At 42.1% G+C, this 24,815-nt stretch overlaps 1 protein-coding gene across 2 annotated transcripts in view; it reads left to right on the top strand.

Moving 5' to 3' along the window:
- Nucleotides 1–20,183, top strand: part of HECTD2 (HECT domain E3 ubiquitin protein ligase 2) — a 72,363-nt gene extending 52,180 nt beyond the window's left edge. For both annotated transcript variants that reach the window (XM_019556167.1, XM_019556168.1), the window contains 5 exons: nt 1,662–1,749; nt 1,867–1,973; nt 9,971–10,086; nt 11,512–11,655; nt 17,426–20,183. In XM_019556167.1, the coding sequence (XP_019411712.1) occupies nt 1,662–1,749; nt 1,867–1,973; nt 9,971–10,086; nt 11,512–11,655; nt 17,426–17,546 (576 nt within the window). In that variant the 3' untranslated portion in view covers nt 17,547–20,183. The remainder of the gene's footprint in view (nt 1–1,661; nt 1,750–1,866; nt 1,974–9,970; nt 10,087–11,511; nt 11,656–17,425) is intronic.
- The last annotated feature ends 4,632 nt before the right edge of the window (nt 20,184–24,815 follow it).

Below are 24,815 nucleotides of genomic sequence, written 5' to 3'. Positions count from 1 at the left end.
CGGACTAGATGATCTGCTCAGGTCCCTTCCGACCCTACAAACTATGAAACTATGAAAATGGCAGCAGGGGTGCTTTGACTAAAGCTCATTTGACAAGCTTTAGTTAAAGTTGCCCTGCCGCCATTTTGAAATGAGGGGATGCTGAACACACATGATGCAGAGACTGCTGGAGCGCACTACTTGGCACACTCCAGCAGATTCACAGAAGGCTCAATTGCTAATTAGCACGTGTCGGAGCAGAGGTCCATCATGTGTATAGATGTCCAATGTTCCTAAAGCCTTTTTTATTGTACTAGAGTCTACAACTCAAATCTTGTATGGATGTTCTCAGTGTTGCTATTTTGAGTAGTTCATTTACTTATAGAATCTAATTATTGGAGGGCTGCCTTGAATTTGTTCCCTTCGCACTGCTAGAGCAGGAAAAATAAAACCATGGAGTCAGGTAGCCCCTTTGCTCTCTGCTTCTTCCAACCTTTTCCCCTAGCAGCCCTTTTCCCTTCTCCTTGCTGTCACATGGTGCTCTCCCTGAACTCATGGAAGTAAAGAGCAATTTTGAAAATAATAACTTTAAAATTTAATAAAGCTGTAGCAATTTGCATATAATACCCATACACGTACTTCATGGATGCATGTTACCTTTTTTGAAACTACTGCAAGTTTTAGTACAGGTAATCCATAAACACACTTTTCTGCAGCACTATGCATGATACTAGTTAAAAGCCAAAGCCTTGTGATTTACCACATAGTTTATTGGGCTGGGCCCCACTTGAGTCAACAGCATTTCAAGCCATAATGACTCCAGAGGTCAGCATATGTGTATATACCATATTATCCCTCCTTCCCCTCCCTACCATAGAAGCCATGTGCTAATTTGCTTCCATTCATGACTACAACCAGTTGGTTTGTTATGAGTCCTGGGATGCTCCTAAAATGTATATGCTGATCCAACTGCACCTCATGGAAGTCAGGGCCGCACTAATCATATGCTACAGGCTGAGAAAAGGGATGACAGAAAGATTCTGCATAAACTGTTTGGAGCTCTGCTTCATGACATTTGCCAGGCATTCAAGGCTGCTGAAGTAACAGGAAACATTGGAAAAGGAAAAGAAAGGCACAGCTCAGCTGTGAGAGTAAAGAGGAAATTGATACTTATTCAATATGGTGGCTCACCATGACTTAAAAAAGAGTCAGCGCCGAGAGAGACTAATTGCAATGGGCACTGCCAAATATCTGATTCAGATGGGCTGTACTAACCTATCCTTGTGGTAGGTTTCCACCAGCATGTTTGCCTTATGTGGGTCATGTGTCATGCAGTCATTCTCAGTGTTGGCTGCATTTAATCAGCTTCATAGTTGGTTTCCATTGCTGAGCACATACAGCTTTTGGCAGTAGTTTAATGGTTGACAGTATATTTATTGTGGTTTCCTTGTATGCAATTATAAGACATGGGGCTTTTTTCCCCATGCCAATTAGGAGGGAAACCTTTGTATTCAAGTAAATATGATGTATGGCAAAACTGTATGGTTTGTGTTGTGCAGAAAGTCAAACTAAATGGTCTTTATGATTCCTTCTAATCTGTTCTTTATGAGTCTATTGATCTGTTCATCATAATTAAAACTAATAGGAGGAGTTGCATGTATTATAATGTTGTCTCTCTTCAGGTTTTTCAAGAAGAATTTGGAGCCATAAAATCTTATAACCTAAAACCAAATGGTGATAAAGTTCCAGTTACAAATCAGAATAGAAAAGGTACATTAAAGATATAATAAATCAAAAAGAATATGCATCCTCACTAATAAAAATAGATGTAATTTTTCTGAAAGTTGTTACTTTATAATTTAAAAAATGAAATACTTTTCTTTTTAGAATATGTGCAGTTCTATGTTGACTTCCTTCTCAACAAATCAATCTACAAACAGTTTGCAGCATTCTATTATGGATTCCATAGCGTCTGTGATTCTTATGCATTGATGGTAAGATTAAAGTGGAAAATGTTATAAGAAACTTTATTTAATATTGTTAATTTTGTATTTGTGATGCAGCATTGCTAAAGGTTGATCTGAATTTCCTAAATTTTATTAATTCAGCTGGTTTTTGTTTCATTGTTCATAGAGACTCCAATTTAGCAATGCATTTAAGCAAATGCCTACCTTTTAAGCATCTGACTAAGGCTGAAAATGACTAGAAGTACGTTTAAGAAAATTAGCAAATAATTAAATATTTAGGGTTCCACAGTATTCTGTTTTCCAACTTTGTGTTCTTCTGAGGATTTTAAGTCCTTTTCACTCATTTAATTAATTTCTTTTCTCAATATTGCTGATATGTGTATTATATAATCTAATCCCCATTTAATAGATAAATACATTGACACAGATTAAACTAGGATTTTGTTAGCGGGTACTCCAGGTTTAAAAAAAAAAAAGATTTGATTTTTCAAAAGTACTTGGTGCCCAACCACTCCCACTAAATTGGTGTTCTGTACTTTTGAAAACTGCAGCATTTATTTAGGTGCCCATGTTTAAATTTGGAGTTCACATTTATAGATACAGGCAGTCCTTGGACTTACGACACAACTGGTTCCTGAAAACCACGTCTGAAGTCAAAACATTGCAACTCAGAACCAATTTTCTCATAAGAAACAATGTTATCAATGGGGGATTGGTTCCAGAACCAAGGCTCAATACCCTATTTTCACCAAAAATACTTCAGAATTTTGTACTCTGTCAATTACAGATGAGTAATATAGCTACATTAATGCATTTATATTGTAAATAGCAATCATATTGATTTGGAAGGACTTCTTTGAGGTGACTTTGCTGGACTTTTTGAAAGGCCCTTGGTTGGACATTTTGAAGGGTTCTTGTCTGGAATCTTCTCAGGAGCCTGAGCTGCAGGTTTTTGTGGAGTCTTGTCCAGTTTCTTAAAGGAAGTGTCCAAGGAAGTTTGGACAGATGTTCTCCAGGGAGATGAGCGACGCAGCTAACTTCTTCGCTGACATGGCGTTGCATCAGATCAAGCATTGTAAAGTTGAAACTGATGTCATAAAGTTAAAACAGGGTGTCGATTTATAAACATTGTACATGCGTAACTCATGTTTTAACTCAAAACGTAAGTTGAGGACTGCCTGTACCCACATTATTATTTTTTAAATTTTGGCCTACATAGCCATAACTTCTTTAGAAAGATCATGAATTGAACCCCTACTGTGTGATTTCAGTCTTCTTTCTTAAGTCTGTGGTCCCTAAGTTTTTGGTGTTCCATCTCTGTTTCTGTGGCAGGTTTGCAGTAGTACTTACTGTACAGTCTCACATACAGTAATCCAGATGGTGTCACCTGCTTAAGTCCACTCTGTCCTCTTCCATTCTTATTCTGTTTTCTTCTCATCTATGTATATTTGTCATCTTTTCTTATTCCTCACCACTTCCTTCCACTTCTTTCTTATAATCAGCTGGTTTGTGAAACCCACTGTTTTCAGCCCCTGAGTTCTCTCTTCTTTTACTTTTATCCCCCTTCCCCACAAATTCTCCATATTGTCATATCCTGCTTCTTCCCTACCTTCCATCCCTTGTTTTACTCCCTCTGTCTCCCACCCCAACCCTACTGTCTCCTCCTTAGAATCATAGAAAATTAGGGTTGGAAGGGACCTCAGGAGGTCATCTACTCCAACCCCCTGCTCAAAGTAGGACCATCCCCAACCAGATCATCGCAGCTAAGGCCTTGTCTAGCTGGTTCTTAAAAACTTCCGAAGATGGAAAATCCACAACATTCCTAGGTAACCTGTTCCAGTGTTCTACTACCCTCCTAGTGAGAAAATTCTTCCTAATATCTAACCTAAACTTCCCTTGCTGCAACTTGTGACAGTTGCTCCTTGTCTGTCATCTGTCAACACTGAGAACAGTCTAGCTCTATCTGCTTTCGATCCCCACTTCAGTTAGTTGAAAGTTGCTACTAAATCTGCTTTCACACTTCTCTTCTCTCAGTTCAGTTCCCTCAGCCTCTCCTCATAGGTCGTATGCCCCAGCCCCCTCACCATTTGCATTGCCTTTTGCTGGACTCTCTCCAATTTGTCTACATCCTTTCTGTAGTGGGAGACCCAAAACTGAACACACTACTCCAGATGTTGCCTTACCAGTGCTGAATAGAGGGGAATAATCACTTCCCTTGCCCTGCTGGCAACAGTCCTATCCATGCAGCCCAGTATGTCATTAGCTGCCTTGGCAACAAGGGCATACTGGCTTATATTCGGCTTATTGTCCACTGTAAACTGTAGGTCCTTTTCAGCAAAACTGTTACCCAGCCAGATAGCCCCCAGCCTGTACTGGTGCATGGGACTGTTCCATCCTAAGTGCAGGACTTTGCACTTGTCCTTGTTGAACCTCATGAGATTTCTTTTGGCCCAATTCTCCCATTTTTCTAGGTCACTCTGAATCCTAGCCCTACCCTCCAAGTAGATATCTACTATTCCTCCCAGCTTGATGTCACCTGCAAACTTGCTGAGGGTGCACTCTATCCCATCTTGAGGTTGCTGTTGAACATATTGGAAAAAAACAGGCTCCAGGACCAGCTCCTGGAACACTCCACTTGATACTGGCTGCTAACTAGACCGTGAACCATTGATTACTACCCTCTGAGCTCAATCCTCCAGCCAGTTTTCTATCCACCTTACAGTTTATTCATCCAGCCCCTACTTCCTTAGCTTGCCTGCAAAAATGTTGTGGGAGACCATATCAAAAGCCTTGCTGAAATTAAGGTATACCACATCCACAGAGCCAGTCATCCCATCATAGAAGGCAATCAAGTTGGTTAGGTATGCCTTGCCCTTGGTGAATCCATGCTAACTATTCATAATCACCTTCTCTTCCAAGTGCTTAGAAGTGGATTCGTGGAGGATCTGCTCCATGATTTTTCCAGGGATTGAGGTGATCTGTAGTTCCCTGGATCCTCCTTTTTCCCTTTCTTAAATATGGGTACTATATTTGCCCTTTTCCAATAATCCAGACTCGGTCCTGATCACCATAAGTTTTCAGAGATAATAGCCAGCACCTCTGCAGTCATATCAACCAACTCCCTCAGCACGCTCGAATACATCCTGTCCGGCCTTATGGACTTGTATATGTCCAGCTTTTCTAAGTAGATGCTAAGATCAGAAGGGACCTCAACAGATCATCAAGTCTGACCTCCTGCCCTGGGCAGGAAAGAGTGCCCCCAGCCAGTTGCCTATCCAGCCTTCTCTTAAAGACCTCCAAGGTAGGGGAGAGTACCACCTCCCTTGGAAACCCATTCCAAATTCTGGTCACCCTTACCGTGAAGTTCTTCCTGATGTCCAGACTAAATCTGCTCTCAGTCAGTTTGTGACCACTGTTCCTTGTTACCCCAGTGCCACATAGAGGGGAAGTATCACCTCCTTGGATCTATTTGTCATGCATCTGCGGATACATGATGAAGTGCAGTTAGCTTTGCTGATTACTTCGTCTCAGTGACGACTCATGTTCATCTTGGAGTCCACTATGACTGAGATCGCTTTCCACCTCCATGCTGCTGAGAGGGTCATTCCCCAGCCGGTAGGTGTGCTGGATATTTTTACGCCCTAGGTGCAGCACTCTGAATTTTTCCTTTTTGAACTGCACCCTGTTGTGTTCCTGAGCTGCTGTTTTGCCACTTTTGGCTGCTCACTTTCTCCCCAGACTGTGCAGCCAGGCACAGTAGTCTGGGAACTGACCCTGCCTGTGAACACTGAAGTCAGAAAGATATGGAACACTTCAGCCTTTTCTGCATCTTCTGACACTAGGTTGCCTCTCCCATTCAGTAAGAGACTCACACTTTCCCTGACCATCCTCTTGTTTCTGACATACTTGTTGTTAGATGTGCACCGATTATATCTGTCCATATTCGATTGGCACTGATAAAAGGTAGGCTTGTTTGGCCAGTGTAGCCAATTAATGTCACCGATAAATGCTGTGTGTATGTGCGCAGCTGCAACATGCATACAGCCAGGAATGCAGCCCAGCAGCTTGGAGAGCAACATCCAGCCAGTAGACCTGTGGGGGGGGGGGGGGGGGCGGCCACAGGTAGAGGCCTCCATGGAGAGGGAGGGAGTGGGTCAGGGACAGGAGCAGGGACAGGCACTGCCCAGCCTGGGTGGTGAATGCAACACTACTGGGAGCAGAGCAGATCCACAGGCAGCTGTTTCCAGTTTTATACTGGAGCTCTGAGCAATCAGATGGCTCTTTTACATAAAGTGCAACTCCTCCTCCTCTTCTCCCCTGCCTGTCCTTCCTAAACAGTTTGTATCCATCCATGACAGTGCTCCAGTCATGCAAGCTATCCCACCAAATCTCTTATTATTCCAGTCATGTCACGGTTCCGTGACCTGCACAAGGACTTCCAATTTTTCCTGCTTGTTTCCCAGGCTCCATGCATTCAAGAATGACATTGCCCCACCTGCTTGCCGTTCCTCCAGGTCACCCTGTTTCCCACTTATCTCAGGGCTTTTGTTTCTGTCCCCCAGCGAACCTAGTTTAAAGCCCTCGTCACTAGATTAGTGAGCCTATCTGCAAAGATGCTCTTCTATCTTTGTCAGGAGGGTCCCATCTCTTCCTAGCAATCCTTCTTGGAACAAAGGCCCATGGTCAAAGAAAGCAAATCACTGCTGGCAACACCACCTGTGCAGCCAGGCATTGATCAGTATAATGCACCCACTCTTGTCTGAGCTGTTTCCCTTGACCAGAAGGATCAAAGAGCTCCACCCCCTTGATTTCCATTCCCTTCACCCTTGTACCCAGAGCCCTGTAGTCATTTTTGATCTGCTCATGGTCTCCTCTAGCAGTCTCATTGGTGCCCACATGTATGGTAGTAGTCAGAGGGCCAGATGAGTCTCAGTAATCCCTCCCTTGGATCTGGGCTTTGGGCAAGCAGCAGACTTCCTGAGACAGTATGTCAGGTCGGCAGATAGATCCCTCCGTCCACCCCCCAGAAGGGGGTTTCTAACCACCACCACCTGTCACTGCTGCTTGTTGGTGGTGGTCTTGATCCTACCTACCCTGGGGAGGCCTGGCCTATCCTTCTCCACCAATGGAATGAGCTCCTTGCCCTCTGTTGCTAGAGCTCCATATCTATGAGGTCTATTGCTGTGATTCTGTGATTCTCCACTCCTGCAGGTGAAGATGAAGATTTCTGCCAGAGGTCACAAGCTTCCAGCTTTCACCTTCCTGAGAGTCCATGTCCTCATCCTTTTCTAGTGTTGCCTCTGGCAGCTGCTCTTCCACAGTCCCAGAGATCTCCTCCAGTATCAAACTAATGAATTCCTCATGGCAGAGGATGCTTCAGAGCCTCACCACCTCCTCCTGTAGCTCTCTTGCCTGTTCCCTGAGAGACACTGCCAAGGGGCACTGCTCCCACCACAGGCAGTCTCCCACCTGGCTGTCATGAGACAGAACCTGCAAGCCACAGTCCCCACAGTGGCAAATCTGGACCTGGGTGAAAGCCTCAGTGGCAAGCAGTCCTGCCTGGACAGAAACCTCAGGTGCAAGCAAAGGCAGTGGCTCTGGCATTGCAGTGTCCTCCAGCCACTTCCCTGGGTCTCTTAATCTGTCTCTTCTCTCTTTCTGCCCTTCTTCCAAGCACACCTTCTCTAGGAACTTGCCTGGAAGCTGGCCTGGCAAAGGGTTCCTTTTTCCCTGCTTCCTCACACTAAGCTGAAAGGCTTTCCCCTTAAACAGGAGCGGGGCGGAAAAGGTGCAAACTGCTTTCCCTGTTTGTTGCCTCTGTTCATTTGCTCCCTGATGGCTCTGAGAGTCTCCTTTTATACCCTACTGGGCCTGGACTGACTCCACCCCCTCGTTAGGCTTCTGGCAGGCACAGGCAGCAATCACTCAGGAATCAGCAGTTACTAAACTAGAAACCTTCCCAGCTTCTCAGAGCACACGCCCCAAACACACAGCCCAGCCCACTCCACAAACTCTCAGCAAGCCAATGGCACAGGCAACTCTGGATCACTTACCTTCCCTGGGCAGGATCAGGTGCCTGCTGCCTGGCTTCTCTTTCCCTTCCCCTTCTTTCTCTTGTTCCCAGCAAACTGCTTGCCCTGTTTGCTCCCCCTGTTCACTTTCTTCCTCATACATAGTTGATTATATGCAAAAAAACCCCTAATTAGTGACAGTTTTTCTTAGAGTTGGGAAAGACCTACAAGTGTCTTGATTTAATAGGTAATTCTTTGGGCATGTTGGTGAATTTCTGATTATTCTTATCTTGGAAATTAATTTGGGGGGAGGAAGAAAGAAAATCACCCAAAAACCAGAATAAGTATAAATCCATTTATCCTTCCATGGGTCCAGCATTTTCTGTATGGCTTGCCTCTACATCCAGTGACCTACCTCTACCCCCCTGGGTCTAATAAAATATATATATATTCACTGGAAGTAGAAGCAAGCCATAGGGAAAATGGAAGGAAAAGGGAGCGTTATTTTAAATGGATTATCTTGCACTCTTGTGCTCTCTGTCTCTCTTATTTTTATCATTGGCTGTACATTGCCTCCCCCTGCTGACCACCTTTTTGCCATCCTTTCAGTATCTGCTTCTAAAGTGCTTTGTAAGCTGTTACAGAAGCTTAAGAACTGGGATCCAGATGTATTGAAATGAAATAAGCACAGCTAGCTAGTAGTAGGGGAGAGAGCAGCTGCCTGTCTGTCTCAGACAAACCTGAAACGCTGAGCAAAACATTACATTTCCTGTGGCAGGCTTTCTAAAGTGATACCTGTTCTATCCAAACTAGAACCATTGGTAGCTTTGGAGAACCTAAAAAAGGAAACCCAGCAGCCAGTTCAAAAACTATTATTGTGTGTCATCCACCTAGGAACCAGTTTCTGTAATGAGGATAGTGTCTGCACTATCTGTAATGATCCATGAGCATGATCACCAGTTACCATAAAGAATAAGACCATGTACTCCTTGGGAAACATTGTGAATGTGTGTGTGTGAAATTGACCTTCAAAACCCCATATTCATATTAACTACCATTGGAAGAATAGTAGAAGGCAGGGCAGGGTGGCACCTTAGATGCTAACTACATAAGCTTTCCTAGTTGGTCTTGAAGGTGGTGTATCCTTCCCTGGTTTTCTGCCTGACTTTAATCCAACATGACTCATTAGCTTTCTCTGAGATTGGAAGAATGTACAAGACCAAGAGTCAGGGATTCTTTTGTATTGTATCTTTTGTCCTTCCCCTTTTTCAAGTCAGAAAAGAAGCAATGAAGCTTCATTATGGGGAAATGAAAATCCACTGAAATGCTTTGAAGTACTTTTAAGGCTTTTGCAGCAAACTATAATATGTAGCTGTAGTGTCAGGATTCATTTTTTATTTAGTTTATTTTTATATTTGTACTGCAATACCAGCTGAAGGCCCAAAGGAGGCAGCATGGTCTAGTGGATGGGGCACTAGTATAGAAGTCGGGTTTTGTTCCCAGTCCTGAAATTGATCTGCTGTGCAACCAGAGGTGTCACTTCAATTCTCCATGCCAGTGTTTCACTTCCAAACTTTAGACTGTCTTGTCTGTTTGTTTATATTATAAACTCCTCAGGGCAGTGGTACTTTTAGCATTTTGAAGTGCTGATTTTCTTTGGGACCTCTGGTGCTACCAGACTGCAAATAATAATGAAAATTAAAATCAGCTCCTCCTTTGTGCTAGGTGCCATGCAAACAAATTTGAATTTAAAGTTTCTATCCCAAACTATCAAGTAACTACTTGATTCCCTTTTCTTCATTGACATTTAATAATGTAACAAGCGTAATGAAAAAGGAAGCATGAGCATAGTAATAAGAATGCACAGAAGGATAATGCTAGCCAATACATTTTGCTCACTAGTAGTTTTTTCCTCGGTACATTCAAAAATCAGTTATAATTTTGAATCCTGTTATCATTATTTATCTTGAATAAGCATTCTGCCAGTAAATGCTTTAATGCTCTTTTTGGCAGCTGCTTCGTCCAGAAGAGGTTGAAATTCTTGTTTGTGGAAGCCCTGAACTGGACATGCATGCTCTACAGAAAAGCACCCAGTATGAGGGATACCAGAAAACTGATCTTACTATAAGGTAGACTTAATTTGTGCTTAAAAATCAGATTTGTGTTCCCAATAATGCGTCATTCTATGATATTTTCTAAAGGAGTATCAAATATATTTTAGAATTACTAATATATGACAAGTGTAAAAGAAATATTTGAATACACTATCTTCATCTCATTTTGAAATGTTCTTAAATAGGAAAAATTACTGTAGTTAAACCTCCTTATTGATACCTTGCTCTTCACTGATTTCTTTCTGTATCTTTAAAAGGATGCAGCTTCAAGTCTAGCCATTTTTAAAGAGCAATAATTCAAGTATTTCACTGATCCACCAGTGATCCATCCAGTGTGATCTTTTTACAATTATCTCTGTTTTCTAATAGCATATTAACAGTGAAGTCATGTACCTAGAACAGTAGTTCTCAACCTTTTAAGACTGCGGCCACCCTTTTGAATGTTTAGCAGCACCCCGTTAAAAACCCAAATTAAATATAGTATAAACATTATAATTTTATTAATATGTTCTTAATTTATCTGTTCATTATCATTTATATTCACCCTAGTGCCACCACCGCTGTGGCAACGTAGAATTGCACTATGTGCCTCTCTGAGCCATGTTGGGAAGCAGCTATGGTAGGAGCACGTGAAGTAGTAATTTACAATCACTTCTTTTGGTTTCTTTTAACGATAATAAGATTTAAGATGATTCCAGACAGAAATATACCTGTTAAGTTACATTGCCTCTTTAAATAAACCAATATGTGTTTTAAAAAAATTGTAAGTTAGGGGTAAGAGCATGCATACCTCAGTGAACACATGATCTTCAGTCTATCCCACTACTACAGGTGTAAAATCCAGCTCTGAATAAGAATTATTTATTGAGAAATGTCATTGATAATCTGTTTTAAAATTTGTATAACCATGTGCATTACTTGCAAATTTAAATTATTTTTAAAACCGTACATATGATGGTAGATCTGCCTTTTCTTCTGCATTTAAATTAGTATTTGTTTTACATTACATTGGCAGTATTTGAGCCTAGGTTGTAATGACAGCATTAAAGACTGCTAGACATTAAACCCTGCCCCCACCCCTAAAAAAACCCCACACTTTACCAGAAGCAGCAATGCATTACTTTGACCCAGCTCCATAGCATCTATATCTATATATATATATTGAGTGTGTCAGCAGGGCTTTTTTGTGCTTTTATCCAAAGCCAGTTCAATCAACTATTAAATAGAAATGCCCCACTGAAGTACCCTACTTATACAGCTGTCAGGCAAGCTGGGCCCAATTAATGCGCTGCCTCTTCTGGGCATGTGTTCGGCTCACCATGCACAAAGTTTAAAATAAAGCACCGAGGTGTTTTGTTTTGTTTTGTGCTTTTAACATCTGCAAGCAGCCAAATTGCTTTGGTCAGGATAGTAATTTTATTTCCCCATTATTTAATGTAGATACTTCTGGGAGGTAGTTCTAGGATTTCCACTTGACCTTCAAAAGAAGCTGCTTCATTTTACTACTGGAAGTGACAGAGTACCTGTGGGAGGGATGGCAGATTTGAATTTCAAGATTTCAAAGTGTGAAACATCCACTAACTGGTATGTAACTTTTTATTTTGGGACATTACATTTATTTTCCATGGAACTAACTTATTTGCATGTGTTGTAAATAGACAAAAGTAAATTGAATTTATAACTGAAAACTGTATTAGATTATCTGAGCTTGAAATTTCAAATATTAAAACTAATAACTTGATTGTATGAATTTAACAGATTGTCATTTAATAATGTCGATTTCCTGAGCAGTGTTTACGTATGGAGTACAATTTTTGCTTTTGTAATTGAGTTGTTCTTATACCTTAGCACTGTTTGCTTGTTTTAATTACCTGCTCTAATTCCTGAAGAATTAATTCAAGAAACAGCTTTTCAGTCAAAGGAGTCCAATAGTGTCGTCTGAGCACTGATCTTCACTTATCTATCTATTCACTCGTCTATTGATTTTACTTTGGCTCTTCACAAACATAAAGATCCACTTGCTTGGATCATATTGAAGAATCAAGGCAATGAAAGTTAAAGCCATGTAAAGCCAATTTATTTATTTATGAAAATAAAATATGCTTTTTAAGGTATACATTATAGAAAGCTTCAAAGTTGACAAACATCTGCAGTACTGTTGATTTCTGTAAGATTTATGGATGCTCAGTGTCCATTAATGCAGATAGCCTGGCTTCCCAATGGTCTAGAACAGGTATATTTTAACCACCAGCTTATGGGCCAAATGAGGCCCATGGAGCCATCACATCTGGCCTATGGAGCTCCCTGTGGGTCAGGACATTTTGGAGCAGGGGTATACTGGCCATTAAAACAGCCACCCTCTCCCCTGTAGCAAAGTTGTGTGCTGGTCAGGGACAGGCTAGCTGGCTGCAACCCCTTTCCCCATAGGCACCATGGCCCCACCCACTTCCTTCTCTGCAGACCTGGGTTGGTGCCTGGCCGTGCACCTTTTCCCTGTGGGGCCTGGGCTCACCTCCTCCTTTCCCACTCCCCTACCAGGCTCAGGCCATGTTCCCTTTTCTTCCTGTAGGGCCAGGTTAGGATCTGGCCATACCCCCACCCACACCTTCTCACAGGGCTGGGCCCCTTCCTCTCCACGAGGCCAGAACAATGTCCTTTCCCCTGCAGGGCTGCATTGGAACCGGCCTACCCCTTTGCCCCTTCCACGTGGCCAGATGGTGCCTGCTGTGCCCACCCAGGCACCAAATGAGGCACACTGGCTGGATCTGGCCTGCAGACAGACTGAGCACTGCCAATCTAGCCCTCCAGGCAACAGGGCTGAGCTCCACTGGTCTAGAGGTGTGGTGGTGCCTCCTCCTTAACCTCTTTCTCAGACGGTGAAATTTAATTTACTGTGCCCTAATACTGGTGCACATTTAGACAGTGATGCTTTACTACGGAGCTAATTAGTCAACTCCACAGTACAGTGCATGTATGAATGCACCCCGAGAAACTTCACCTAGTGCATGGTTGAGCACCTAGGGGAGTGCAAAGGCTTCCATGATGAAGGAACTGAGTTAGTGGAACAGTAACATGGCTTAAGAAGTCATTTTGCAAATTGTTCATGCTTGCAAGAGTGCACTCTTTAGGCTAGACCTAAAATTCCTGAGCTGTCTCCTTCCTAGGCATGTCTAGGGGAGTATGCCTTTGGTGTACAGTAAACCATGATTTTTACTGAGATATTAGCTTTTAATTCTTCAGCCTTTCTTATAAAAACTATGGGCTCCTATAGACATGTGGGGAGCCTGAAATCCAGTGTGTTGGAGCAGACTTAGATTAATCTTGTCTTGGCCTAGTTGTTTGGATCTTGGCCTAGTGGGGAGTGTGCTGACTCCAGGGCCATCGAGTTGCAAGTTCAAGCCTGGGTGTGTGCCTAGGCTCCTGGGTGGACCCCCAGGTCCAAGAATTTTATCACCAAAGAGTATGTAGGGAGGCTGTTAGGAAGGCTAAGGTGGAGACTAAACTAGGGCTAGCAACAAGGATCAAGGACAACAACATTCCTTTTTTAAATGTATAGGGAGCAAAAAGAAGGTACCAGGCAATGTGGGGACTCTGCAAGATACGCTTGGCAACCTGGTGGTTGCACCAGATGAAAAAGCAGACCTTTTTAACAAATTACTTGCCTCCATTTTTCTGACCAGGGACCAGGACTTCTCCCCCACTGGGATACAGAACGGACTCAGGAGTGACTGCCAGGCCTAGGGTCAGGGAGTACCAAGCTAGGGAACTTCTGGAGGGGCTGGACATGTTCAGATCAGCAGGTCCAGACCCTCTCCACCCCAGGTTGCTGAGGGAATTAGCAGAGGTCATCATGGGGCCCATAGCATGGCTGTACAAGCACTCGTGGTGCTCTGGCCAGGTGCCAGAAGTCTGGAAGAAGGCCATTGTGGTCCCCATTTTCAAAAAAGGGAGGACCCAGGCAAGTACAGGCCCATTAGTCTTACTGCAGTCCTGGAGAAGCTCTCTGAAAAAATTATCCAGCTGGGAGGGACCAGCAGGAGGGAAGATGTTCAAGGGCAACTAGCATGGGTTCATTAAGGGCAGGTCCTGTCAAACCAACCAGATAGCCTTCTACGATCAGGACACAAAATCATTGGATGCAGGTGTCATGGTGGATGTAGTCTTTCTGGACGTCAGGAAGGCCTTCAACACCGTCTCCCACCCCATTCTCATTAAAAAGCTAGGTGACTGCACAGTCAGATGGGTTGCAAATTGGCTAGGGGGCCACAACCAGAGAGTGGTGGTGGATGGGTCATATTTGACCTGGAGGGTGGTGGGCAGTGGAGTCCCCCAGGGCTCGGTCCTTGGGCCCGTATTGTTCAATTTCTTTATCAGCGACTTGAACGAGGGGGTGAAAAGCACCCTGTTCAGATTCGCTGGCAACACCAATATTTGAGGTGAGGTGGGCACGCTAGAAGGGAGGGACAGGTTACAACTGGACCTGGACAGGTTACAAGGATGGGCAAATCTGAATAGGATGGGATTCAATACTGACAAGTGCAGGGTACTCCTCTTGGGCAGGAAGAACCAGCAGCATACCTATAGGCTGTGGAACTCCCTTCTTGAAAGCACAGTGGCAGAAAGAGATCTTGGAGTCATTATCGATTCCAGAATGAACATGGGCTGCCAATGTGAGGACATGGTCAGTAAGGCTAACCACACCTTGTCATGTATCCACAGGTGCATCACGATCAGGTCCAAGGAGGTGGTCCTCCCACTCCATGCGACACTGGTCAGGCCACGGTTGGAGTACTGCATCCAGTTCTGGGTGCCACAGTTCAGGAGGGATGTGGACAACATCAAGAGGGTCCAGAGGAGGGCCATTCACATGATCAGGGGGCACCAGGGCAGGCCCTAAGAGGAGAGGCTACGGGACCTGAACACAAGAGAAGGCTGAGAGGGGATCTAGTGGCCATCTATAAACTTAGAAGGGGGGACCAGCAGGGAATGGGAGAGACCCTATTCCCCTGAGCACCTCCCAGGGTAACAAGGAACAACGGCCACAAGTTGTTTGAGAGTAGGTTTAGGTTATACATCAGGAGGTACTACTTCACAGTCAGGGCAGCCAGGATCTGAACCAGCTTCCAAGGGAAGTGGTGCTGGCTCCTACCTTAGGGGTCTTTAAAAGGAGACTTGATAACTACCTAGTAGGGCTGTGCGAAGCTGCGGGCAGAGCTTCGGATCCGGAGCAGCTTTGGACACTTCCAGGATCCAAAGCGGCACAACTGGTTTGAAGCGCTGGCCTCGTTAGGCTTCCCGAAGCGGTTCAGAGCTTCTGAAGAGCTTCGGAGCCACCTCAGAGATCTGGCCATAGGGTATAATGGGGAAACAACAAAATATCTATAACTGTGTTGTTTTTTGTCCGATTTGGATGAAATTTTCCAGGATGGTAGACTCTGCAGAGAGGATGAAGCCTGCCAAGTTTCAAGAAGATCAATGCAGAGGTTTGGGGGGAACTGTTCCCCAAATTCTTGAAAGCTTCAGAGCTGCTTTGGCAGGATCAAGGCAGAAACCTGGTCCGGAGCTCCGGATCGGATCGTGGCCAGCCAAAGCTGGATTGGATTGCTGCTGACTCGCACAGGCCTACTATCTAGCTGGGGTCATAAGAGCCCTGTATTCATTCCTGCCCATGGCAGGGGGTCGGACTAGATGATCTGCTCAGGTCCCCTCCAACCCTACTTCTATGAAACTATGAGTCTGCTGGAGCATGGAAATTGACGTGCTCTGGCAGTCTTCCGCGTCACGTGTATCGGCGTCCCCACACTACAAAAATGGTGATGGGGCACTTCGAAATAAAACATATTCAATGAACTAAAACACATTTAGTTCAAAATGCCCTGCTGCCATTTTTTCAGCATGGGGATGCTGATACATTTGATGCGCAAGCATCTTTAATTAGTGCAGCTCACTAATTAAAGCATCCATAGCCATGTCCCCAAAAAAACATAAAAAAGCTCTCTGGTTCTTCTAGAGGTTTTGATCAGACGTTCCATAATCTACCTTCTTTCTCCATTACCACAAGTGTGATAATATCTAGATTTGATATAGGCAAAAAACTGGGGTTTAGTTGTGGTTGCTTTGGTCTTTATACCCTCAAGACAGGAATCGGCAACCCCTGGCTGCGTACCAGAGCATGGCACATGAAACCATTTTGGTTGGCATACCACAGCTGGCCGTGGAACCTAGGCCAGTCGCAGCAGGCAGCTGGAAGGCTACACGTCCTGCTGCAAGCAGCCTGGGCTTCATGGCAGGTAGCAACTGCCCAGAGCTCTGATCAGATATGGCAGGCAGCTGAGAGGTTGCAAACAGCTGCACCGGGCACTGGAGCCCCAGCACTGGCAGCAGCTTCACACACACCTAAGAGTGCAAAGCAGGGAAGAGGCAGGGGCAGTGCATCCTTGGCCTCTCCTCTGCTGTCCACCTGGAGGCACATGTGCAGATACCTCCAACAATGACTCAGGCCAGGGCTCAGTTGACCTCAGCACGGCTGTTTGCAGCCTTCCTGCCACCTGCTACAAGCAACTAGGTTCCATAGAGTACAGCAGTTGGGGGCAGCTGTTGCTGGGAGCTGCAAGCCACTGCCCTGAGGTCTGCAGCATCTCTGAGGTCTGCAGCACCTCTGCCCAGCTTATAGCTGGCAGGGGAGAGGCTAGGGTTGCATTGCCCTGGCCCCTTCCCTGCTGTGTGCGCTAAGGCACACTTGCAGCCACCACCAGTCATGGAACAAGGCCGGGACTGCAGACCTCAGTGCAGCTGCTTGCAGCCTGCCTGCTGCAAGCCTGGGCTTCATGGCCAGCAGCGGTTTCACGTGCATCTTGGGGCATGCAGCAGGGCATGATAACCCCAGCCCCTACCCCGCTGTCCACCTGGAGGTGTCCATGCACCAGCAGTGAGGATTGGACCTCTCGCAGCTTTCCTCCCCTTCTCTCTCCCACAGCACACCCCTACCCTTGACATGCCAAGCCAAGGCATGGGTTGATGTTGGGGTATTTTTGGCACTCCAGCCAAAAAGTTGCTGACCCCTGCCGTCAGGAAGCATAAGGGGAGCAGACATTGCCCCAAGCAAACTCTGCTGATAAAAAAAATGCAATCCTTAGGATGTATGTTCAGTAGCAATGGAATAGATGTGGAGAACACACCTCAGAGAACTACTGTAATAACTTACTAAAATAAATTACTGTAATAAGTAACAAATTCTTCTAATGGGTTTTGTGACAGCAATCTGCATGATTTAAAATATATCAGTACCTTATGATATCCTAGTTCTGTTTCATTTCTGTATAGAAAATGCACTATTTGTTTTTAACTTTTTTAGGTTACCTGTGGCCCATACCTGCTTCAACCAGCTTTGCCTCCCTCCTTACAAGAACAAAAAGGAACTGAAGCAGAAGCTGACAATTGGAATTTCAAATGCAGAAGGTTTTGGTCTAGAATAAGATGAAAGACTTTACAAAAAAAAAAACACAGCATTTTTATGTAGCATTCACTTTCCTCTACTTGTGCCTTTAAGCTTTTCATGTTTCTGTCTCTTGATACTATGCCAGTCTTACCCAACTTGGAACACTGAAAATTTTAAATTAAATTTAAAAACCATTCACTTTTGCTGTATGACAATACACTTACTGCTTGCTTTGGCACACAGAATAATTTTAATAAGATATAGAAAGCTGATTTTCTTGAGAGAGAGGTGACAAATTTTCAGAAAATCTGACAGAAGTGACAAATTGAAAGTTATAGTTTTATCCTTGGTTATTCGTAATAGCACTTTACTCTTAATTTACATCATGCATGTTCCACTGGGAAAAGAAACATAAAAGAGTTTATGTTAGTTAAGCCCAGTGGTGGGATGTTTTCAATTACTACACATGGTAGCAAAATACATAACTGCCATTAACATGAAGTATGTGGCCATATTTTCATAGGGGCAAATAGCAATTTTAGTGTAGATAAACTATATACAGTTTTAATATTCTAGTTTTAATTTTAAAAAAATTAAGCTGGATGTTTTAAGAAGCATGTAAATAAATGCCTCTGAAAGAATAGGGTTTTGATAGTGCCATTTACTGCTAAAGATTTATTTTTACAAAATATGGGGGTTTAGATGTTATATATTCAGCTTTTACAGATCAACAGGTTTGATTGTATAGGAATGTCTATGGTAAAATTTTACATTTTTAAGTTGATTCAAAGGCAGACTATTAGTATTAAATAAGCTGCATGTTCTTTCTGTGAAATTGGCAGAAAACCAGTCAGTTTAATTTTAGTTTTGTAACCACAGATTACGTAAAACAATTGGAAGAAGAAAGGAAGTAACACATTTAGTCACTTCAGAAATAAGTTATTTCCACAATGCATGGAAAAACTACACTGTGCTCCACTGTCATTGAATCAACAATTTTGTATTGGAAATGTTTTAGTAATATTTAAAGAAGCTCTGACAAAAGTGAATACAATAACATTTTATTGAAATGCTGTAGCTTTCATTTAACTTGAAGGTCAGAATTTAGACCATGTTTTGGGTTTTTTTCACTGCACGTATCGAAGTAAATGCCAGATTACTCACGTTTTGAATGTTTTGGCTAATACAGTGCTGGAGAGAGACTTTTTTGGCATAATTATAAGTCTGTATTTATTCATAAGTTAAGACAGTTTATCAGCATGCAGCATAGTGTTGGTATATTTTTATATAAAGAAATATCTATTGCGTGTTCTTTTTTTTTTTTTTTTTTAACAGAACTAAAACCCATATCCTCAAGGGTAATCGGGCATCCAGCTCCCATTACAAACAACATTTGTTTGAACAGATTTAGAATTTATCTTTTTAGCATCAACTTTCTTTGTCTGTTGCATCAATATAATGGTATAAACAATGAGAAGTAAGTGCCTGATTGCTTTTGATAATCTGGGCATTCATTGCTTATTTGCAATAACAGTAAAATGATTTAAATTAACTTTTTTATTTTTATTTTTTTTACTTTCTATACTGCTTGCACACAACCAGCATATTTCTATATGGTGAATAAACATCTAATTACTCTGTAATTCCAAAGCCAGTAATTCTGTAGTAAACACACATTTCATTCTATTCTCGTCCTTAAAGGTGGTCGACAATTTTACCATTTTTATTTTATTAGGATTAGAAATAAGCAGTGGTTTGTTTGGGTTTTTTAAAGCCTTTAATATTGGTCTAACTCTGCTCCTACATAAGACTGATGAAACTCCCATTGACTATAAAATTTGTTGGCCAGTGCTTTATAAAACTACAGCTTTGGAATTGCACTTTTATTCTGGACATCCCAAAAAAAATTCAGATTGCAGAGTTAAGGGGAGTGCTTCATCATTGCACTGCCTGAACTAGTAAAAAATTTCAAATGATTTAATAGTAATAAGCACAAAAATAGTGGTTATATAAGAAATCAGAATTATATATATTTTTATTAATTAAACTGGAAACAATTGTTGTTCTTTAAAGCCTAATTCATGGATAGTTGGCTTATGAATTAATAGCTACACAGTTTTTCAGGTAATAGTGCACATAAACGAGCCATAATATTGTATGACTCAAACCTGCATTTAATAAGTTTCTGCCCATCATCACTAAGACAAAAGCTTTACATTCCAGCCTTTTTTTTTTTTTTTTGCAAAATTGCACTTTGTTCTGTTTTATTTATTAAATTTTTGGGGGGCAGGGAGGTTACTGTGTAATATTACCTCAGAATTCTAAAAAACTAGTATATTAGCATCAGTTTTGAAATAAGCTAGATAATTGTCATGCAGTTGCATTTTATATTTCCTGACATTAATACATTAGCTATAATATGAATTTTGTATTTGTTAAATGAAAGCATTACACCGTATTTATTAAATAAGCCTCTGATCTCATCACTTAAAGTTATTTGCTCATCTACCTTTTGTTGTCCTTTTGTCTTGCTATGTAATTTACCAACCTTTTTTATCTCTGCAGTTGTTTTGTACATTGCCTAAGGAAATCTGCTTTGTATAAATTTGTTCATTACCAAGTATCTATTTTTATGTATTGAAATTGTGCAGTCATTAAATCAAATGTTTCCGTTTCTTAGCCTCACTTACTTAATTCCAAATTCATACAAATTAATAATTTTATGTTATATCTATTCACTGAATAAGACATCCTGAGTTACTAATAAAGAGGTACCATAAAGCCTGAACCATATCTGTATCTTGAACTACAAGTCTTACATTGTGTATCATGCTGTAACACAAGAATGTAAAACAGTGTTGCTCCTGAACCTATTCCTCCTTCTTTTCCCTGAACTTTCAGCTTCAAAGCTGTTCTTCCTTGTAATGTTTAACTTGTAGAATGCTCTAGCCATAACTCTCCAGTCCCACAGTGACATCTAAAATGGAGATGGCAGCTGCAGTGCTGGGTACTTTGGCTTTATGCTGCCTAAGGGTTCCCATGCAGAAGAGAAACCTCCAGCCAGTTTTTAAGCCTGCTTTCTATCTCATTTGCAGCAATGGAGTGCCACAAAAAGGACTGCATCTGGGAGAAGTAGTCCAGTTTCCAATCTTAACCATTAGTTTTTTCTTCCTGAGGTAGCAAAACAGATTTTTCTCCACTCCAACGCAGCCAATAACTCAGTGATCAAGGCACTCACCTAGGATTTTGGGAAACTGAGCTCCAAATCTGTTCTTCCTTTGTCCAAGCCAAGTGAACAAGCTGTCTTACTGGGATATAAAGTCAGGTTCTTGCTCTCCATTCCAATTAATGTTTAATTATTTATACAGAGCAGAACAGTTACAGTAGGAGAGATGGAGAGACCCATTCTCAGATAGCCAATAGCTTCATGATTATAGCAGCCATCTAGGATATACAAGGCTGAGAATTGATCCAAGTCTTTGATTCAGCTGAAGCAGAGCAGGGATTTTGAAGTTGTCTCCCACATCTCAGCTGAGTATCACAAATGCTGCCTATGCTTCTGGAATGGATGAGGCTCTCATTTTTGCTCTCTTTCTGACCAGAAATTCAGTCCTGCCCCAAAAAAGACTTTCCTGTCGGAACTGGTATGTATGTTCTCATGAAAAGTTCCACTTTTGGCCAATAGGCATTCAGTGATTAAAAACTGGCAAAAAAAAAATCCTGTCCAGATCTAATTCTGGCATCTTTATCTGGCAGATGACTAACTAGCCTGACCTTAGTTTCATGTGCAAGCTTTCATTTTCATCCACTCCAGTTTTTGGTTTACGGCTCCCTGGTCCTTTGTTTCTTTAATATACTACATTCATGGTGCAAATCTCCACCAATGGTCATTCTTATACCCTTCAAATTGATAGGCATAATGGACAGGAACCTGATAGAAATAGTCATTTTGATCATCCTGTTACCTGGGACTGCCTCTTGTGCAATTGGCTATGAACTATTGCAAATAACAAATTATTACTACTTCAGCCAGGATCTACAGGGCAAATTAGGGAAGATCCAAGCAATGGCATCAGCTGCTGTCAGTCAGGGCACAAATATCATGTCAACCAAATCGTTGTTAGGAAGAAAGGAATTTTTCAATTCCACTCGGTCATCCATGCTACCAAGGTTCAGAACTACAGGGCAGATGGACACATTTAAAACTGCTCAAGAAAATGCAGCCATCAATACTCCATTTGCCTTCAATAGATTTTCGAAGTCCTCAAAAATCTGACCATTTTCCTTTGGAAGTTTCACACATCAGGCCTCTGTTCTACTCACCTGTAATAGACAAATCTCTCAAAGGAATATGCAATTAACCGAGTCATCCTCGTTGCCCAGGATGCTTAGGGATTCAAGCAGCCTAATAACCCATGTAATTATTGTAAGATTATTTTGGCCTAATGCCATTCATCCATTAGGACCTTTGTCACAGATCAGTTGGCTGACTTTAGGCTGATGAAGGAGGATTTTATAGAAGAGTGGTTTCCACAGCACTATCTTCACACGTAAATTGTGGGGTTTTTTGTATGTTAATCTGAACCTCTTAAGAGCATAATACAAGGATATAAACTTTAAATTCTTTCATATTTTATATTTCTAACTTTTTATCTGGGTTTGAACTCCTTAAAAGTCCAAACTGTTGCTATTGGATCTTTAAAATCAAAGTGAGTGCTCCTCTTTTGGATTCTGATCTAAAGCATATGTTGGGTGGGGAAGAGCTCCATTGCTTGAATTATCGTGAGTGAAAGCAGTTTGATACCAGTAACATTTAGTATACCTTCATAATCCCTTTTTGAACTCTTTAAGTTGAAGAAATTCAAAGACATTGTGTCATTTTAAAACTGACCTCTGCTGTCAATCTTTCCAGCCAGTAGTATACAAGGACTTTTTTTTTTCTGCTAGATTCTCTGCTTTATTTTTCATTAGGACATGTTAATAAGACACTCTACTTTCTGTAATGGTCTCTTTTCTCTTCGGTCAGGTAGGTCTCTAAAAGTAACATCGCTAAGATTCTGCCTTCTGGATCTGTTTAATAAGGAGTAGCTAAGGTAAATCTTTAAGATTTTAAGGATACTTTGTATCTAAGTAATGGTGGTAGAGTGGCCAGCAAACTAGCTCTTAGCTATTGGGGATCATGGGATTAATTATTGCCTTGAAACTTCCCAGTGCCAAGTCAGCTATATTATGGTTCTTTTTAATACAGTGAACAAAAGAGGGAGACTGCAAGAGACACAACTTCCATTTTCTAACTCAGTGATTTATATCTTGACTTTAGTAAATAGAGTGGCTTTACTTAAAAGATAGATGATGCATTAGTGGCATTAACATAGTAGTAGATCAGGGCTGTCCAATTTCTTGGTGCTGGAGAGCTAAATGCCACACAAGTCATAGAGCCCCCCCACGGCTGTATGCTTCACAGGTTGCACACCCTAGAAGCAGCCCTCCTGGATTCCCCCTCATGGTACCTGCTCTCTGGTTCTGCTTTTCCTGGCTGCACACCAGACATGGGCAACGCAGCCCTCCCTGCCCCCCCACCCACCATGTTGCCCTGTTCCAGGAACAGGACAGAAAGCAGAAGCTGGAAGAGAGACTGAAAGCCCAGGGCCCCTGGCCACCACAGCCGCAGGAGCAATGGGAGCAACAGTGGCCAGGAGGGTAGTAGGTTAGTAGCCATATTAATTTTACAGATTTAAGGTGTTTGCATCCAGGGGTGTACTTGATCCAAAAATAATATCGTCCTACAAAACAGATACGAGAGTGTGACAAAAAGTGAAGGCAGGTGTTTTTGAGATGACTGATGGAAAACAAGGGTCTTCACCTTTACCATTGCCTTATTATACCCATGTCACACTTTTTGATGATGTAACTGTTCTTTTATGATGTGTTGGGCAGTGCTTGAAATATACTACAGAAATATGAGCATAAAAAACAACTGTGCCATGAATCCAGTAAGACTGAGGCCTCCAATGTAAATAGTAATAATGAATCTAATCTCAAGTTGTTACCTCTAGGCAATACCATAATATACAGTGTTGGGTTTTGATAACAGTTTCTCTTCATGCTCGTACATGGTCATTGTATGGTCGTTATTTAACTCATTTGTATGTCTGTGTATGCATTCTGGTATCCTGGACTGAACAAAATACAGATTATACAGTCCCGGACATGCTTACTGTTTATGTGTTCAACTTTTTCATTTTTTGTTTAGCAAAAACTTTACGACTGTGAGAAACTGCCTTTTCTTAAAAATACAGCTTCTGGGATTCAGAAGGGACACTGATTAAATCTTTATGCTGAGAATAGGGGTTATTGCAGCAAATATCAGAACACAGACCAAAGGAAAGGTGATCAGCTAATCACAGGAGATCTTGCACAAAATATTATTTTTAATGTAAAAAAAAGCGATAATTAAAGCGATTTATTAAAGTTGCATCCAGACATATCTCATCCTCCCAAAACATTAAAAACATGGCAATTAAAAGTTAAGAGAAATCTATATTCCTGCGTTCCTTACTACTTTCACATCATCTGTAGTGGGCTTCAACGCTTCAGAATGCTTTTTCATTTAATATCCCAGAGAGTAGTATAGGCCTAAGGTACTCCTAAGAGCAGTATAGGCCCCTACTTCATCAAACTTGCATTCTTGCAACAGGATTAACCAGCAATCACAGGCTGTCTGTTACCATAAGATGGGAGATGTTGTTCTGCCCTAACTCAGATGAGGCGGTTTCAAGCCGGAATGCATACATGCTGCTTTTTGCTATTGTTGGCAGTGCGAAAGTGTAAAGGAATGCAGAAGACATTCTCTTAGGTTTTAAACAGTCATCTCATTTGAGGCAGTCCTAATCCAAATCCAAACCTGGGGCAAAAGAGCAGCACTGCCCTTCACACGCACCTCTTCCAAGCTGCCTTTCTGATCCTCCACCAGTAGATGGTAAAGGAGAGCACGCTGCCTGACAGGTTTGTTGCCGCAATGACTAGCATTAATTTGAATGAACTGTAAGTAACTTAAGAGATGCACAGTATTCTTGTGGGGAAAGTGTTAGTGCAATTTATCTGGCATACTTCACAAGTACTGACAGCTCTACCAGGATATCGTGATAAAAGGCTTTCACCCAGGAGAAATGCTATGGTCTGTTTACACTCTCAATTCTTCACCTCCAAGCTTTTAAGATTTTCAGTGGAAGTAGTGTGTCCTGGTACACCTTAACTGACATTTAACCCCTCCTTGCTGTTAATTTCATAAATATAGACTGTATAC

The sequence above is a fragment of the Crocodylus porosus genome, unplaced genomic scaffold, assembly GCF_001723895.1.
Source record: "Crocodylus porosus isolate Cpor-Errol unplaced genomic scaffold, CroPor_comp1, whole genome shotgun sequence".
In the NCBI taxonomy this organism is placed as follows: domain Eukaryota; kingdom Metazoa; phylum Chordata; order Crocodylia; family Crocodylidae; genus Crocodylus; species Crocodylus porosus.
This window is presented reverse-complemented; position numbering and strand designations above follow the sequence as displayed.